We start from the raw sequence: 17,432 nt of genomic DNA, 5'->3' as shown, positions 1-17,432 counted from the left end.
AGCAAAGACAGAATTGTTAAGATTTTTTTTTTTTTTTTAATAAGTGAAGATGTTTTTATCATCATCATCATCAAACTTAAAATATTTCAAACAGAAAATATTATACTAACACAATTACAAATGAGATAAAACACAAGTAACTAGACTTTTTTGAAAACACTTTATTTTTCACCAAAAAGTTTTTTTTTTTACATTTTCCCTGTGCAATATTAAAAGATTGCAAATTACATAAGTAAGGCAAAAAAAATAATTTCAGAGCACACAGAGAAATCAAGGGGGCATCCAACAAAAAGTGCTTTTAAATCGGGCAAATGAAAGAAAACCATGGACATAACATCAAGACTTGATGTTAGCTAAGAGCGTATTTAATGGTAAACTATGTATACGTCAGAAGTTGAAAATTGTGATCAAGGGATATAAACCTTTTTCATGATAAGGTACTTTACACAAATCAAGCAAAACATTGAATTAAAAGTGTAACATGACACCTTTTATAATTCTCCGACTTGACTTGTTTATAAGCAACAATAAAGCATTTGAGATTCTTGTCGTATTGTTTAAATCAATCACAGTGTAATGACGTGAATGCTGGCCATAAGAACATTCTTTTTGACTTTAAATAAACATTTCAGTGCAAGTGTTCCCAAAAGGAACACTATTCTGGTGAGCAAACAATAACCAACCTTGGCAATTGCACGCAGTAAAAACACACTTTTTTTCCTTTGTAGATACCTCGCATCAGCCTTAAAACCACACCCAGTGTCCCTGTTTTAATTGATAAAGTATTTCATGACAATTAATCACCGAAGTCACAGAGACTACCTACTGCGAGGGATCCAGAGATCCTGTTACCGTGAAGTTGATGCCGTCCCCGGGGTAAGGTGATGGTATGAGAGGACAGAGCCAACAGATGTACCAACGCAGTCCTAAGGTGTGCTTCAAGTTACCCAGGACCCCGAGGTTGTAGGGTCTACGGGTGGAGTACCACTCCCTGGTGGTCTGCCCTCGGAACAGCAGGAAGAGGTGGAAGAAAAAGAAGGCGGAGACGAGAAGGAACCCGACGACGCAAGTGTCGGCGATGAAGGCAAATGTGAAGGCGCGAGCCGAGACTTGACCTAGGACACAGCAAGGACAATATCACTGGTTAGAGGAGGATCGCTTTAGAAAGTCGGTAAGTGGTCTCTAAAGGTAAGAAAAGTAGAAAACCGATATATCACAAGCTTTTTTTGTTGCTGTTGATATTATCGATATTCAGTTAGATAGATAGATAGATAGAAAGATGAAACTTTATTATTATTTTCTTTACAAAAATGGCTTTGCTTTCAAATCATATTTGACCATAATTATTTTACAGTCTATATTTCAATAAAGTGTGAGTAAATTAAAATAATTTAAATTTAACCTCTTGGCGTTGACTGAGGACGAGAGGATACAGTGACTCCAGCAGCTTTTAAAGCTGATGTTTGGATATATTTTGGTTTGAAAACAAAGGAAAGCAGTTACAACTGAGGACAAGAGGATACAGTGACTCCAGCAGCTTTTAAAGCTGATGTTTGGATATATTTTGGTTTGAAAACAAATGAAAGCAATTACAACTGAGGACGAGAGGATACAGTGACTCCAGCAGCTTTTAAAGCTGATGTTTGGATATATTTTGGTTTGAAAACAAATGAAAGCAGTTACAACTGAGGACGAGAGGATACAGTGACTCCAGCAGCTTTTAAAGCTGATGTTTGGATATATTTTGGTTTGAAAACAAAGGAAAGCAGTTACAACTGAGGACAAGAGGATACAGTGACTCCAGCAGCTTTTAAAGCTGATGTTTGGATATATTTTGGTTTGAAAACAAATGAAAGCAGTTACAACTGAGGACGAGAGGATACAGTGACTCCAGCAGCTTTTAAAGCTGATGTTTGGAAATATTTTGGTTTGAAAACAAATGAAAGCGGTTACGACTTCGTCAAGAGTCATGTGGTCTGTAAATACTACAACACCAGAGTCAAGTACTCGACAATACTACACATATATCCTTGTTACTACAGTATCGCAATTTATCACATTGTTTCCACTGTATCCTAATACAAAGCATATGGCCAGATTCTTGCCAATACAAATCCCTAGACTTACTTTTTATATTAAATAATTATTATAATTGTTTAACACCAGAGTCAAATACTCGTAAACACTACAATATTTACTTGTTCTTATAGTATAAGTAAGTAAGTAAGTAAGTAATTTTTATTTATATAGCGCTTTTCTAGACCAGGGTCACAAAGCGCTTAAATTATCAAAACAATATTCAATCAAGTATTTAAAGGGCAAGATAAAACTGATAACACAAAATCAAAATCAAGAAAATAAAAAAAAAAGCCTGAACAAATAAAAATGTCTTAAGATGTTTCTTAAAGGACTCAGTCGACTCCATCAAGAGCAAAGAGATCACAGTTTATCGGACCATAAACCCTGTATAATGATGTACTGCCTCATCATATTGTTGCCCATAAACACTACACAAAAAAAGACATTTTGTCAATAAACTTTGTTTAAAAATGGCTAAAAACGTACCCGAAACTAACATGATCCAAGGGAGGAGCAACAGAAGCACGCTGTGCACCGTCAAGCCTTCACTCAGAATGACTATAAAGACCTCCGCGTTCATCAAGGTGGCGTAGAGGAGCCCGGACCACATGAACAGCAGGCAGCTCAGGAAGTAGCGATAGTTACGGAAGCCCACGCACTGTCCGAAAAACACACAGTGGTGGTCTCGCCGTAGAACGCACACTTTGCAGTCGTAGCAGTGCGAGCAGCGAGGAGGCGTGTGGGTCTCGCATGTGTAACAGTACCTGTGAGAGAGCCAGAAATGACAAGAACTTTCTTTGGATCGTATATTTGAGTGACATGTGGTTTTTTTATACAGTAAAATGATCCAACTATTCATTTTCTTACCTCCAGCCCTGACCCATGCCCTCTCCCCCGAGAAACACCCCTTTAATGCTGGGACTGGTTCTGACGAAAAGCAAGGCGTTCCAGCAGATGTTGGCCAGCATGAAGTACTGGGAGAGCAGGTGCCCGGTCTTCCACCTGCTGGACCACTCCGCCTTCCTCTGGTCCAGGTCAAGGGGGGCTTCCACCAGCACCAGATAACTCACCTCCCCGGTGATAGAGAAGACCAGGAAGGTGTTGAGGATGACGGGCAGGTGGACACAGAAGCCCTCCACCTTACAGAAGATGTCTCTGGCATAACTCGTCATCTTCCTTAAGACTGGTAAACAAAAACTACTCGTTCTTCAGTAGAAACCACCGGATGTCAGAGTTATAAGGCGATCAAATTCATTGTTACTACGTTTGTTATATTTAATCGACAAGCAAATAAAATGACAGAGGAGATAAAAATTCTATGTATTTACAAAAACCTGTCGAACCTGCCTTTCTTTCATTCTGTGGGAAACCAGAAGCAAAACAGAAGGACGTCACATCCGGTTACAATCGCGTGCCCCGGAAGTGAGTAAAATATTTCTCTGGATAAACGTTTTTTTTATTAACATTTAATATATTATTGAGTTTAAATTAAAAATATTCCTAGTTATAAAAAAAATATGTATATATACGTTTGGGAACATTTAGTTGATTTTATATACGTGTATCGTTTTCATTTAAAAATAAATAGTTTCGATTATTCTCTGAAAGAATGTATAAATAACATTTTTGTAATTCAATAATAAAACGCTCCATCTTCCATCTTTAATTTAAAAATGATTGACGCTAAAGTATTTAAATGTGGCGAACTCTTCCGTATAGTATACGGTCTGTGTATGTAGTATTACGTCATAATAAAAATATTTCTGATATTATATTTAAGATTTTGTTATTATTACTATCGCTATTTTTGTCTGAATCTACTACAGGAGGCAAATTGTTGTTTTACATTTATTTATTTCGGAGGTATTAATTCAGCCGATCCTTTTTTTAAATTGATTTCAATATAAAAACTGTTTGTGTCGTAGACAACCAGTTGACACATCACAGATTTAGATATATTGATAAAACTTTATTGATCCCTCTGGAGGTCCGCTTCGGGAAATTGTTTTTCTAGTCAGCACACAGCAACACGGATTCATAAAAAACAAGAACAAGAAAAAGTTTGTATAAAAAGAAAGTACAAAATGACACAATCTAAGACTAAAGATAAAGAACTTAGGTCAAAGACAACGGATACAAAGAATAACAGAATAGAATCATCTTTTCACTCCACTCCTGCGCCCAAATTATACAGTCTAATAGCATGTGAAAGTCTGTCCTGTCCCCCTAAACTCACTGGTAATACTGGTTAATCTGAGTCTATACTGACAGACCAAGGGCTGCTGAATTGGGGGCATTCAAGTGACACAAGAGAACCATCAAATAGGTAATATTTATAAATATATATATATTTTTTAATTAATATGGATTATAATCTACTGTCGTAACTCAACCGGTCACTGCAAGATGTACTAGTCTCTTTATTTATTTATTCATTGTATGTTATGCTGACTGTTCTTTTAATCTCCAGTGAGCGAGTTTTTCAGAAGCTCAGAGACAGAGAGAAGTCGTGTCAACATCAGAAGCGACAACTGCTGCAGCAGTTTGATGGAGGAGAACTATCCTCGCTGGCAGCAGGAACTCCAAGTGAAAACAGAAACTGCTCAAAGAAAGGTTTGACAACATGCGTGACCGAGAATGAAATGATTCATAACATCATTTTAGTAACCTGAGTTATTTGTTTTTTCTTAAATTTTAAGACGATTTCAAAATCTTTTTTCATGTTTTATATCACATTGAACTGATCTATCTTTGTATCTTTGTATCCTTTGTCTTTGTTATTTTTCTTTATCTTTTGACTTAGATTGTGTCATCTTGAATGAATTTATCGTCTGTGTTGCTCTGTGTTAACTGGAAAAGCAATTTCACGAAGGAGAATCTCCAGAGGGATCAATAATCTATCTATCTAACTTTATTGATATTTGAGATTTATAAATGCTTCAACAACTTCGTACCTTTCTTGGCAGATGACGGAGGACTGTTTGAAAATGTGTCCGAGGAATACTGAGGAACAAGTCAAGCAAAAACATGCATCAAAAGGTTTGTTTCATTCTTTCACTTCTTGCTTCTATAACCAGGTATTAAATTACCAGGTGAAATTACACCAAATCCATTGTATTTTAGTTTATTTGTATTGTCCTTTACTTTTCATTTTGTGTGGGTTCGTTTTACATATGTTGATTGTATCGCTTAACTTTAAAAGATGCTCATCCATTACCACACCAGTCTGATTGCTTGGCCGCCCTTGGAAGTAACTGCTTTTTCAGTACCATGGACCTTACCTCAGGGTTTTACAATATGCATGAAGAAGACAAAAAAATTCACAGCTTTCACAACCACGCTTGGGCTGTATGAATATCATCGCACGCCTCAAGGCCTCTGTAACAGCCCAGCTTCCTCCATGAGGAGGATGATTGGAATTTTTGGGGATATTAATTTTACAAAGATCTTGTGCTATCTTTGCTTCTTCAGAAGATGAGGCTTTGGCCGGGTTAGAAATGGTGTTCCAAAGACTGAGGGAGAATGACTTGAAACTTGCACCAAATAAGTGTCACTTCCTGCAAAGACAAGTTGGTTTTTTTGGACATGTGGTTAACTGTTAAAGAATTTATGTTACTTATAGTTTTATCACAATAAACATGTAGTCATGCTTGCTGCGGCTCACAATGAGCTGGAAGGAATGTGCCCGGTTAGAGTTTTGTTTCTGGAGAAATTACAGTTTGTGCGTTAAAATGCAGTGACCTCACCAAGATAAGGGAGCTGAACTCAGCATGCAGGCTATGACGCTGCGCTCACTCACTCATACAGAAAACCCGGTCTTTGCTGGCTGCGTCCAGCAACAAATGAACAAACTGTTTGTATTCAAGTGTGTCATCCTCTGAGCTATGGAATAAAAAGCACAGCAAGGAGAGAGGAACTTCAGTGGTTTGGGATGAGCTGTGAGAAGAGCCTCTCCACTCCATGCTGGTGTTAAAAACTGGATTCTGACTCTGTTTGTTATTCTAACACTTGTCAATCCCTGATATTAACGCTGAGGGTGTTTCAGTCGAACCCCGGAAAAGGTGGAGGTCATCACGAAGATGAAGGTTGGAGATTTGATGGAGGATGATGGATGTACACCCTCGGTTTAGAGGCTGAAGTCATTTTTGGGAATGGTATTCTATTACCAACATTTCATACCAAACCGTTCTTACGTCGCGAAAACCATTGTTTACAGCTGAGCATAAGACACAAGGAAAGTTAGTTAAAGACCGTGAACTACAGAGTACATTTCAAAAGCTGACTACTTTGATGATCTACTGAATCCTTCATGAAACATCTTAAGACATTTTTATTTGTTCAGGCTTTTCCTTGATTTTCTGGAACTCCTGTGTTGTTCTCAGTGTTATCTTGACCTTTAAAGTATATATTTTAGTGAGTATTGTGTTGATTGTTTGAGCGCTTTGTGACCCTGGTCTTGGAAAAGCGCTATATAAATAAATATTACTTACTTACTTACTGCAGATTGGTCCATTGAGTGTGTAAAAGCGTTTGAAAAGCTGAAAGTCATGTTGTTGGGAGTGTATTGTTCTTGTCCATCCAGACTTCGACGAGCCTTTCATCTTGTCATCGCTTGATGTCTTAGGTGCTGTTCTCTCTCAAGTGCCGAAAGGGGGAATCCAGAGCCAGACCTGAAGCGTTCGCTAGTAAAACACTGAGTCGGTCCCAAAGAAAGTATCCAACTCATAGGTTGGAGTTTATGGTTTTGAAGTGACGTGTTTGTGAGAAGTTCAGCCACTGACTGAAAGGCAGAAGTTTCACAGTATGGACTGATAATAATCCAATTACCTTCCTTGTAACAAAGCCTAAAATAGACGCATGCGAGGTTTAATTACTGCTTTGAGTTGAAACATTTTCCTGGTAAGGTCAACGTGGTTGCAGACGCACTGAGCCGTGATCCATTCGCAAAAACCTTCGGGAAGAGACTTTTTAAGTGAACCATATTTCTGTTCTGGTACAAGAGGCTAATGGAGTCACAGAGGATTCTGTCCAAGACGTGTTCAGAGTCAGTTGTCAGATTAAAATTGAGAACCTACAGAAATGTTCTCTTATTATTATAATTATTTCTCTTCATTTCTCTTTGTTCTTGATCTTATTTTTATTTTTATGAATAATTGCTGTATTGCTGTGGCTAATTGGAAAAAAAACTATTTCCCTAAGAAGACCTCCTGAGGGCTCAATAAAGTTCTACCTAACTTAACCTAACCTAAATATGGACCATCATCCCTTCATGCCGCCGAGGTCAGGTTTGTTCTGATCGGGAAGTAACCGCGGAATCTAGAGCACTTTGTTTAACTCATGCAAGTTCAACAACTATCAGGTGGTCACGAGTAGCTACCAGCTCTCTCAGTTCAGGAATTACAGTCAGGCCAGCAGGAGGACTCTTGCATTGTGGGAGTTGTTACCCTTTCGTTATTGCTGAAAAATGTACATCTAGGAATGGAGAGATCTGTCTGTGATTCTACGTCTTCTGAAGTTATTCAAACAGTGGGAAAGACTCAGTGTCAGAGATGCCATTTTATACAGATTGACAAGAGATCCTTTCGGTGTGTTTGAAGGGCCACATAAACAACTTCCTGCCTGACCAGGTGACCATCGTCAGCGACACACTGGGAAACCCAGAGGTCGTCATGAGCATCACTTTCAGGTCAGATAGTTCACTTTAAATGTAAAGTTCACTCACCCTCATGTCGAATTATTTTCAGAGTAATGTGTTCTTTTTATAGTTAGTTATAGACAAAATGTTTGTTCATTTTAATGTAGTGACTGGAGCTCAGGTGTCTTCGTCCTCATCTTCGTCCAAAAAGACACTTAAAAACATCTAAATACCGCTCGTATGTAACGTCCATATTGTAAATGACTGACGTTTGAATTTTGAGTGAACGATTCATTTGGCAAAATTGACGTCAACTCGTATTCTGACAGTTTACGCAGCAGCAGCGCCTCTCTGCGTTCAGATCGCGAACTGCAGTAACATTTGTATTTATTGACTCCAGGGGAAGATCAACAGCAAAGGTTTGGTTTATTCCTTGATCCTGCTGTTGGTTATTTATGTGGATATTGATTTGTAGCCTCAAATTTTAATCTTCACTTGTGCAGCTCCTTCACTCCTCAGCATGGCTCACCCCTCCTCGGTCGCCATGGTGACGCCTTAAAGAAAACCACCAAGAAATTAAAAGTTGTGTTCTGTGACGTGTGCGTGAACACAATGACTCGTAATGTTTACGACATCTTTAAATGGAACTCGTTTATTTCATTCAGACTAGTTGAAGTTCGATACAAAAAATGTAAAAAAATTAAAATAGTACAACAAAGTACATCATTTTACAAATACTCATGATGGAGGTCAGATATATAGTCATAACATAGTCATAACAAAAATAGAAATACAGCACATACAGGAGCTATAGTTTACAAAATTGGACTACAAAGAAAAAAAAAAAAAAAAAAACTCCCAAAACCAGAATAAGAAAGAAAGACTGATGTGTGTTCATTCGTTCAGGTGCAACCATCATGCAAATCTGCCAGCAACAGCTCTTCAAACCATGACGCCCCCTTGAGGTCACAGTGAGATGTACACCAAATGAATACGAGGCAAAAAAAATAAATCAAAACTAGTTTACTTTGAATTTAAGACGAATTCTTAAGACACGTTATTTATAGTGTTTTTTCAGTTTCACACTAAGCATGTGGTGAAAAGACGTTTGGAAAAAAAACTACAAGAAAAGATGTTTTGAAAACCAGGTTTTCAGGATCTTAACTCAGCTGGTCTGTAAAAATAGATAATTTGGCAGCACAGACCGTCCACTGTGATGCTAATCTGCTCCGTTTGAGGGGTTTCCGTGGAGACTGCGGTCGCTATGGTTACGTCAGGCTCTGTGTTACTTAACATCCGAGTGTAACAGTCGAGGAGAGAGAGAGAGAGAGAGAGAGGGAGAGCTTGTGTGCAAAAGATATCAGTGGTGATGCTGGATCCTCCGACTGATCCGGGGTCTGCTTTTTTTTGAAGCCGATCTGGGATCAGCACCGGAGGCCGTCGGGTCGAACACGAGTTGTGTGGTTTCGCTCCGGAGGGGGGGGTCCTGTGGCGAGAGGGGGCCCGAGGAGCGAGGTCACTCGGGGCCGCCCTGGTTCTGCTGGTATATGGAGGCTTTGTCCTTGAGCAAGACCAGGCACAGGTGGCAGCTCCAGCTCCCTGTAGACACAACACAGGGTTTAAAAACCGTTGTCATGTTTTGATCACTTATTTCAGAGAAAACGGCTTCATGTTTCACGAGAAACGTGCATCAAGTACAACTATAGGAATTGATTTTGCCCCCAAAAAACAAACTTATTTGAAAAAGTTTTAGACCTGATACGGTCATTTTTCTTTTATAAATCATATAGTATCGATATGTGGCAGCACTGATTTTATTTTTCTTTCAAATAATATTTATTTGTACAATAGTTCAATAGAACTTCATTGGTTTACATCTCAATCACGTGTGTTTTAATTAAAATAATTATATTACTTTTTACAATTAACAAGCAAATCTTCAGAGCCCTTTAGTGGTGCAATTTAACATCCAGCCGCTAGAGGGCAACGGTAACTACGTCCTCTGCAGCTTAAGGGACAATCGTGTGAGATCGGTGTAACTGAGGACAAGAGGATACAGTCGACTCCAGCAGCTTTTAAACGACTTTGTTAAGAGTCATGTGGTCTGTAAATTCTACAACACCAGAGTCAAGTACTCGATAATACTACAAATATATACTTTTTCCAACAGTATCGCAATTTATATTAGTGTGTCTTTTGTATCGTCTTGCCAATACACAGCCCAAAAAGTACTTTTTTTAATTCTTCAAGCAACATTCCAGTTCCAAAAGTCCAGTTCAGGCCTGGTGTGTTAAATAACTCAAGGGGCAAAATTCACCAAATAAAATGTGTATTTACCAAACACTTTTTCAGATTTTCATATTGTCTTTTCATTCTGTGAAATTATCTTAAGTATCTCTGTGTTTGTTCTTCCTCACCAAACAAATTCCAACTTATATTGTTGACATCAACAATCTCTGTCCCTTATCTTATATTAAACACTGACATCTGAGGATCAACACAAATACTTGATTTTGATCCAAAGATCCCTGTAAAACCTAAACAAACACGTCTTTGGTCGACATGAACTCTGGTGTTCAGACTCACCCTCGGGTGGTTCGGTCATGGGCGGCGACAGACAGTACATGTGGTATCCTCGGTCGCAGTCGTCACAAAACAGCAGCTGGTCCTGAGAAACACAGGCGGGAAGAAAACGTTTGAGTCACTTCTTTGCGATATTTGAACATTCATGCGGAACCCTGGGAGAAGGAGGAAGAACTGAAGGATATTCGAGACTTCGAATTCAAATCCACATTGCGATTTAATTGAATTCCTAAATCACTAAGGCCGAGATTAAAAAGAAAAGGAGAGCTTACGCTAAATCTCCAGTAGGTGGCAGTATAAAGTATACATGAAAAGTCATGTTTCCCACTCACCAACAGAAGAAGAAGCTGTCAAACTCACTTGAGATCAGTAGCATTTCAAAACGTTTTTTCCCTACCTTGCTTGTATTGAAAAGTGTAAAAAAAAAGATGATGTTTCATTAGTGAAGCCAAAAATGTGTTCTTGTTTTCCTATTCATGACTTGATATCCACATTTTCACAAATTTGACTGGAGTGAGATTTTTTATTTGGATTTTTTCACCACAAATTGTGTAATTTTTTTGCCATTCTTGGTGTGTTGTTTAAAGCTTTATTTAACGTTTTTATCAGTATATTTCATTAAAATCACTGAATGTATAAATCCATGTATTTCATTTGATCCTTTAATGTAAATAATGTTATACGTCGATTCTGTCAAATGTCTCCACAATGACTTGTTTATCAGGAACTCAAAAGATCTGAATCAAAATTGTAACTTTCGTTGAAAAGCAAAAGGCAAGAAAGACTCACGTCGTTCTCCGAGGTGCCGCAGACGTTGCAGCACTTGCACTCGATGCACTGCCAGCGATATGTTTTCACCGCCGCCATCATGACGGGCGTGAACTGCAGGCACGTGGGATGTCCTGCAACAGAAAAGCGTTTCAAAAGAGTCAGACCCAGAACCGTCGGGACGACCGTCGGCGTGTTCTTCGTACCTGATCGGCCGCAGTCGGAGCAGGACACCAGCCCCTCGGACTGGCCCGTCTTCTGGTTCATGGTGGAGTCTCCGAGGCAGAAGTCGCAGTAGTCGTTGGGCAGCGCCAAACCGTTGGGACCTTTCTTCGTTGCTGAGCAAGAGAACCAGACGAAAATTAACTCTTTCTTTTTAAACAAAACTGAGCTCCGCAAAACCATGTGTTTTTTTCATGATCACAATCCACTGCAGATGTTTTAACTTAATGGCGTGAAATGATTCATGCATCGATATAATCGATCAAAAGACACGCCTGTGGGATGTTTCAAAGATAATATCATAATCAAAACTATCTGAAGACGATCACAAATGCATGCCAGGTTACATGCACCCCTCTCCCCACAACAACATGTGTGTCTCTCTCAAGAGTGACTCACTCTTGGGCCCCTCAGGCTGGCGAGGAGTGGGTGGTGCCTCGAGCTCCTCGCGGTCCTCGCCCTCCTCCTCCGCCAGGTGAGAGTGTGTATAGTGGTAACTCAGGCCTGGTCGATTCTTGTAGCGCTTCCCACAAACTTAATACACAAAGTTAAAAGTTCACAAGTTACTCATCTCGTTTCCACAAATGAAAACGTCAGAAAAGCAGCAGCAGGAGCATCGTCTCACACCCGACACACACACACACACACTATTATTGAGCAGGTCGTCTTGAGTGTTAGCCAGGAAGCAAGATTTCTTGAGCAGAATTATCTCAGGCAGCCGAGCGTGAGCGAGAGCTCCTGGTTTGACTCCAGGAATAAAACATTCTACTCACTGTCGCAGGCGTACGGCTTGTCTCGCTCCTCCAGTGCAGCGGCCGCAGCCTCCGACTTCTTCTTGCCGTTCTTGTCACTGCGGCTCTGATAGACGGGACGAGACAAATCAACTCATGTCGACAACACTGCACAAACTAGTGTTGTCGACGTCTACACGGATATCAGATCTAAAACCTTCAGAAATAAAAAAAAAAAACGTTTTTTTTCTCTCCACCGTGTTCATTTCTCAACAGCATCTTTGCAAGTGACTCGGAGCTGCTGTTGACCAATGAGGTGTGTGTATTTTGGTCATGTGATGTGGAACAGGGGACAGTAGTAGATTCAATTAAGTTTTGAGACTTTAACTGTGACAACTCATGAGATTTTATGAATGATGATGCGTTTATTGTACTTATACAGAGTTTAATGTTCCTAAATGACAAAATAAATATATTGCAGCTTCATATCATTACTACCTGAAGCGTTACTGTGGAGTCACACGAAGTAATACAACGAAGACTTGCGGTTGCGGCAATATTCTACAAAATTTCGATTCAAGTTCTACATTAAGCCTTATAAGGTGAACTTTTTATACAATTAAACAGAATAAAGGTGCGCCTTAAATCAACAAATTTATTTATCTGATATGTTAGCTGTAACAGTACATATTTGAAGCTGCTTTAAAAGAATAACGTTTTTTTTTTTGGTCTGATAACTACTGGAAGGGCTTTGCTGTAATGGGAAAAAAAAGTTTGAATGAAGACAGAACCCTCTAGTGGTTGTATAGCGCAACTCGGTGTAATACGTTTTACAGACTGTTAAAACCCTTGACAACAACACTGACAATCTGCATTTATAAAGGAGTGTTTATTGTATTTATACAGTGTTTAAAATGTTCATAAACTACAAAATAAATATGTAGCAGCTTCGTAGTAATACTAAAGAGAATCGGGGACGGGGCAGCTTCAGGGTTTAACATTTTGAAAGGTTTTTTAACACCATTTCCCACTTAAAATTGTTTTGAGGTCAGTAAGTAAAACACAAATAATACATAAAAGTTATACAAGGTACACGGTTGATTAAAAAAACAATCAAGGATATTAAGAGCTGAAAAATACGGTTTAGGAAGCTGTTATATTGGCTATAATCGAGTAACTATCTAACGTGGATATATACAAGAATATATATAATAGAGTATTTGACTGATAATTACTACTGCAATTGTGATATAAAGATAAATATCTTAAGAAGGATCAGAATATTTAATTACACGTGTAAAGGAAAACCTTGACTCACCTTGGACTTGTTCTTGCCTCGCCGCCTGGGAGTCTCGTCCTCAAAGTCTTCATCGTCTAGGTCGTCCAAGTAGTCGTCGTGATCCAGAATTCTCTGCAGGGAACATCAGGTCGTCGGTGAACTCTTGACTCGAGAGGGTATTTTAAAAACCGCCTCAAGCCCGGTTCCCACAGCTCACCTTGCGAACTCGTCCAGAGGAGGTGTGGGTCGCGGCCGAGCTGGCGGGGGTCTCCACGGTCACCGGCTCGTCCTCGTTGGCGCGAAGTTCCGCCGCTCCGCTCCTCCTCTCCAGGGGTTCTCCCTTCAGCAGAGCCTCCAGGCTGCTGCCGTCCGGTACCCCTGGAGTCTCACGCTTCAGCCCCAGGTCTACATCTGCTGCACACACCAGCACATGAGCACACACAGAACAGCAAGTGACACCAAACCCACGTTAGTCACTGGAGTCTTCGCTCAGAATTTATGACTGGTGACATGAGAGCGATTGTTTACCCGTTTTCAGAGGCGGGAAAGCCAACCGAGGGTCCTCGGGCGGGTGGGAGCGCCGCTTCTTTCTCCAGCGCCGAGCGGGGTACGTGTACAGCTGTCCAGGCGCCGCACCTGTTTAAGGTACAGAGGCGGAGCAGGACAGTTTAAGAGATATTGGGTCGTGATGTTAACCGTTAAAAACATTCAACCTTTGCAGTACATTTTGGACGAAAGTTAGATTATTTCACACTTTAAAAAATGGAATTGAAATGAGAACAAGGGTCACATTATGAAAAACATGAAAGTCTGTTTAAAGTCATTAGAAATCTGGCCGTAATGGAGAGAAAATAAAAAGCGATCACCTTGAATGGTTATATCTGTACAATAAATCATTAATTCAAAATTAATCTTGTTTTCAGACTTGCTTTTACTTTGTGGACAAAATTATAATTATTTTGATCAACATTTGATATTAATAACCTTGAATGCAATTGTAAGGATTCATTTTTAAGGGAAAACTTCTGTATTTTTATTGCTTTAGAAAATATAGCTTAATAGCATTAGAATAAAATATCTTAATATGTATATTTAAAATGTATATATTCAAAAACTAACCCATTAAGTAAAATAAAGAACACAAAAAAAAGTTTTCTAAACCAAAACCCAAATAACAAACATACACTTGCATTTATTTGTGTTTTATTTAAAACCGTGATTTGTTCATCAATACATTTTAGTTTTCAATTCCCAAATAAATATTTTTCTTTCAGGTGAATACTTTAAACGATGCGTAAACCTGTACCATTTTTTCAATTTGTCATATTAAGGTGATTATAACTGAAGTAAATATTGATTCTACTAACCCTTTTAGGACATAATAAAGTCTTTTACAGGTTTTAGTCAAAATGTTACCATACTGAAAAATCATTGAAAGTGTGGAAACCAAAGTATCTACTCATTTTGCATTTTTGTTAATTACTAATATTCAAACACTCGTAATAAAAAGGCCGTTGACGACTCACTCAGTCACTGACCTGAGGCGTGTTATAAACCAAAGAAAGGCATTACGTCATAACATGTACGGACCCGTTTCTCAATGTTGACACTTGTGTTTGAAATAATGGAGCTTATTTTTCGAATTCACTTTTACAAGTGTATTTTAGTATTTTACGACTTTATTTGTGACTTATCACGACCACGACCGTCTCGCAATCATTTTCCTTTTGTTCCATTGTTTTAATTATTTCACTCAGGCAGCAGTGTTTCCGCACTAATATTTCTCCAAACCAAGCGAGATATTTGGCTTCACTGTTCAAGTGTGCATCGAGTGTGTTAATCGTGTACCTGCACTTCGATCCCTCTTCTCCATCCAGATGTAGCAGTTGGACTGAGCCACGCCTGTCTGAGAGTCCAGGAAGGGCATGAGGATGCTGCGCTCTGCGCAGAGTCGAGCGTTGTAGCTGTGACACTGCTCCATGGCATCCTTGTAGTACTGCTCCCCGAGCCTGAGGATCAAGTGGAGAGATTTAAAAAAAATACACTTTTTCAAACCATTCACATGATTTTTTTTTTAAAAAAGGTGATTTTTGAGGAATCTGGGCTGATGGTTGACGCCATTGTACACTTTTAAAGCAAGTGGTACAAGAGGCGAAGCAAACTAATTGTAATTATATTTCTTTAGCTTTATTAGCTTCACTCCCTTTCATTGGTGTGAGAAAATATTAACACACCAAAAAAATGTTTAACGATACTGTGTAGTTCTTTTATTTATTTGTTATTTTAAACTTTAAAACTTAAAAATATTCATTTTTGTGTTGCAATTTGGCTAACGGCCAAGATGGCAGCAGTCATTATGTCCCCGCCACTAAAGAAATAAGGATATTGATGACTGAGGATGAGAGGATACAGTCGACTCCAGCAGCTTTTAAAGCTGATGTTTGGACATATTTTGGTTTGAAAACATATGAAAGCAGTTACGACTTCGTCAAGAGTCATGTGGTCAAGTACTTGATATCAGTTGTTAAAGATAAATGTAATAAAACATTGAAGGATTACCATAAGCGCTAAATTAGAGTCAATGTGTCGACAACACTGCTGTTTAATTTTCCACTGTTTTTGATTGAAATAAGAATATGAGAAGTTTATAGTATCACGAGTATATAAACAAACACTGAAACCTATTCAAACTCAGTTTAACAGACCATTACATTAAACTAAATCATCATCATTTAATAGGAAACGTATTATTATCTGCAGCTTCTAATGTACTATGACTCACTTCCTCCACAGTTTATGATATTTAAAAGAGTCAGTCATTTATAAAAGTTTCTATGTTGAGTTTATCTTGGATTGAAACATCAACTTTCTACTTGGCTAATGTTTTTTTTCAAAGAACTTTGACGTGGGTTGTTGGTTCCGAGCACCATCTGTCCCGGGACTTACTCGTGGGCTCATCCAACAGAATAACAAAGGCTACACGTCGGAACAAAAGGATGATTGTTAGCGAAACTGCTCGTCATTACGAAGATACCGTCCCGAGAAAACGACCAAAAAAACCCTTTTCTATTCGACTCCATCCGTTCACGAGTCGAGCTAAAGCCACACTGTGAGTGACGTCGAGAGGCAGAAGTTGGACTGAACTTCTGTCCGTCACTGGCTAATTAAACGAGCTAACAAGCTAATCTTAGCTCCTCTGGATCTTGTTATTCTTCTGGACTATTCCGTTCAAAACACGGCGGTTCCGGAGCGTGTTGTGTCGGGAATGTTACGGCAAAGATGTGCCGAGTCCACCGGACGCCGACTGCGACGCGAGAGTCCAGCATTATCGATTGAAATCACGGAATTAAACTTACACTTTCACAACATTGTCGACGGCCGCCGCCATGTTTGCTTACTGCGGTTGTGTGGCGTGGGGCGGCGCATGCGCACGCGGCCTTGCTGCCGTTTACCGCCATCCACGATCAATGCAGCAAATGTAGTGACGTCATGTTGACGTGACGTTTGCCGTGACAGAACGTGATTAAAACAGGTGTGTTGTTACCAACAATTGCCAAAATGGGATTCCAAACATTTATTGACAAAGATTATCTGAAAAACGGTTGCAATTAATGTTTTGATTTAAGTTTTAAATTCATCTTGGACCTCTATAGGCACTTCCAGGAATCCAGGAAATCTCCGCCTCCGAGTGACTCATTGTATAAACAAAGCGGGAGGAGTGAAGCAATTATAATTATTATTATTATTAATTTATTTTTCTCTCACTCTATCCTCCCTCATTCTTCTCTCCGTCCATCCTTCATCCCAGCCGGTCACAGCAGGAGGCCGACAACAATGAGTCTGGTTCTGCTTGAGGTTTCTGCCTTCTAAAAGGAAGTTTTTCCTCGCCAACGCCACAGTGTGATTTACTTATTGTTGAATTGCTGGGATCTGTTTTTCCTTTCTCCACTTTAGTCTTACTTCAACTGTAAAGTGTATTGAGATAACTTTGTTATGATAAGACACTTTAAATAAAATTGAATTTAATTATTACGTCAAAATGGACTATAAATAGTCAACTTACTGTTTTGCACTGACTTCTTGCACTATTTTTTAATGTTTTTGGTAAATATAATAGTGTATTGTTCTTTTTTTT

General features: G+C 39.1%; 2 protein-coding genes across 4 annotated transcripts; both read right to left on the bottom strand.

The window, feature by feature from the left end:
- Nucleotides 1-152: 152 nt before the first annotated feature.
- Nucleotides 153-3,437, bottom strand: zdhhc24 (zDHHC palmitoyltransferase 24). Its single transcript, XM_087798929.1, has 3 exons — nt 2,947-3,437; nt 2,566-2,843; nt 153-1,115 (listed from the first exon to the last, which is right to left on the bottom strand). The coding sequence occupies exons 1-3, from the start codon at nt 3,249-3,251 to the stop codon at nt 823-825; spliced, it is 876 nt and encodes a 291-aa protein (XP_087655055.1). The 5' UTR covers nt 3,252-3,437; the 3' UTR covers nt 153-822.
- Nucleotides 3,438-8,350: 4,913 nt separating this feature from the next.
- On the bottom strand, nt 8,351-16,750 carry dpf2l (D4, zinc and double PHD fingers family 2, like). 3 transcript variants are annotated; one of them, XM_087798442.1, is made up of 11 exons: nt 16,654-16,750; nt 15,146-15,306; nt 13,826-13,933; nt 13,515-13,711; nt 13,337-13,429; nt 12,061-12,145; nt 11,687-11,821; nt 11,272-11,403; nt 11,087-11,199; nt 10,301-10,382; nt 8,351-9,313 (listed from the first exon to the last, which is right to left on the bottom strand). In XM_087798442.1, the coding sequence occupies exons 1-11, from the start codon at nt 16,683-16,685 to the stop codon at nt 9,231-9,233; spliced, it is 1,221 nt and encodes a 406-aa protein (XP_087654568.1). In that variant the 5' UTR covers nt 16,686-16,750; the 3' UTR covers nt 8,351-9,230. The 3 variants fall into 3 exon arrangements, with proteins under 3 accessions (XP_087654568.1, XP_087654569.1, XP_087654570.1); XM_087798443.1 differs by having other exon boundaries at nt 13,515-13,708; XM_087798444.1 differs by lacking the exon at nt 11,687-11,821.
- Between the last annotated feature and the right edge of the window lie 682 nt (nt 16,751-17,432).

Source organism: Callionymus lyra, chromosome 9 (assembly GCF_982586985.1).
Source record: "Callionymus lyra chromosome 9, fCalLyr1.hap1.1, whole genome shotgun sequence".
Classification (NCBI taxonomy): domain Eukaryota; kingdom Metazoa; phylum Chordata; class Actinopteri; order Syngnathiformes; family Callionymidae; genus Callionymus; species Callionymus lyra.
The sequence above is the reverse complement of the archived record's forward strand: the minus strand, read 5'-3'. Positions and strand labels throughout refer to the sequence as shown.

Bases quoted from the DNA above. Each gene is read 5' to 3' on its own strand.
- zdhhc24 (XM_087798929.1), bottom strand. From the start codon at position 3,251: ATGACGAGTTATGCCAGAGACATCTTCTGTAAGGTGGAGGGCTTCTGT. The intron at 2,844-2,946 runs GTAAGAAAATGA...GCTCTCTCACAG, and splicing joins GGCATGGGTCAGGGCTGGAG to GTACTGTTACACATGCGAGA. The intron at 1,116-2,565 runs GTACGTTTTTAG...GCTGTGTCCTAG, and splicing joins TTGGATCATGTTAGTTTCGG to GTCAAGTCTCGGCTCGCGCC.
- dpf2l (XM_087798442.1), bottom strand. From the start codon at position 16,685: ATGGCGGCGGCCGTCGACAATGTTGTGAAAGT. The intron at 15,307-16,653 runs GTAAGTTTAATT...CTTGATCCTCAG, and splicing joins GTCGACAATGTTGTGAAAGT to GCTCGGGGAGCAGTACTACA. The intron at 9,314-10,300 runs GTGAGTCTGAAC...TTGTGTCTACAG, and splicing joins CATGACCGAACCACCCGAGG to GGAGCTGGAGCTGCCACCTG.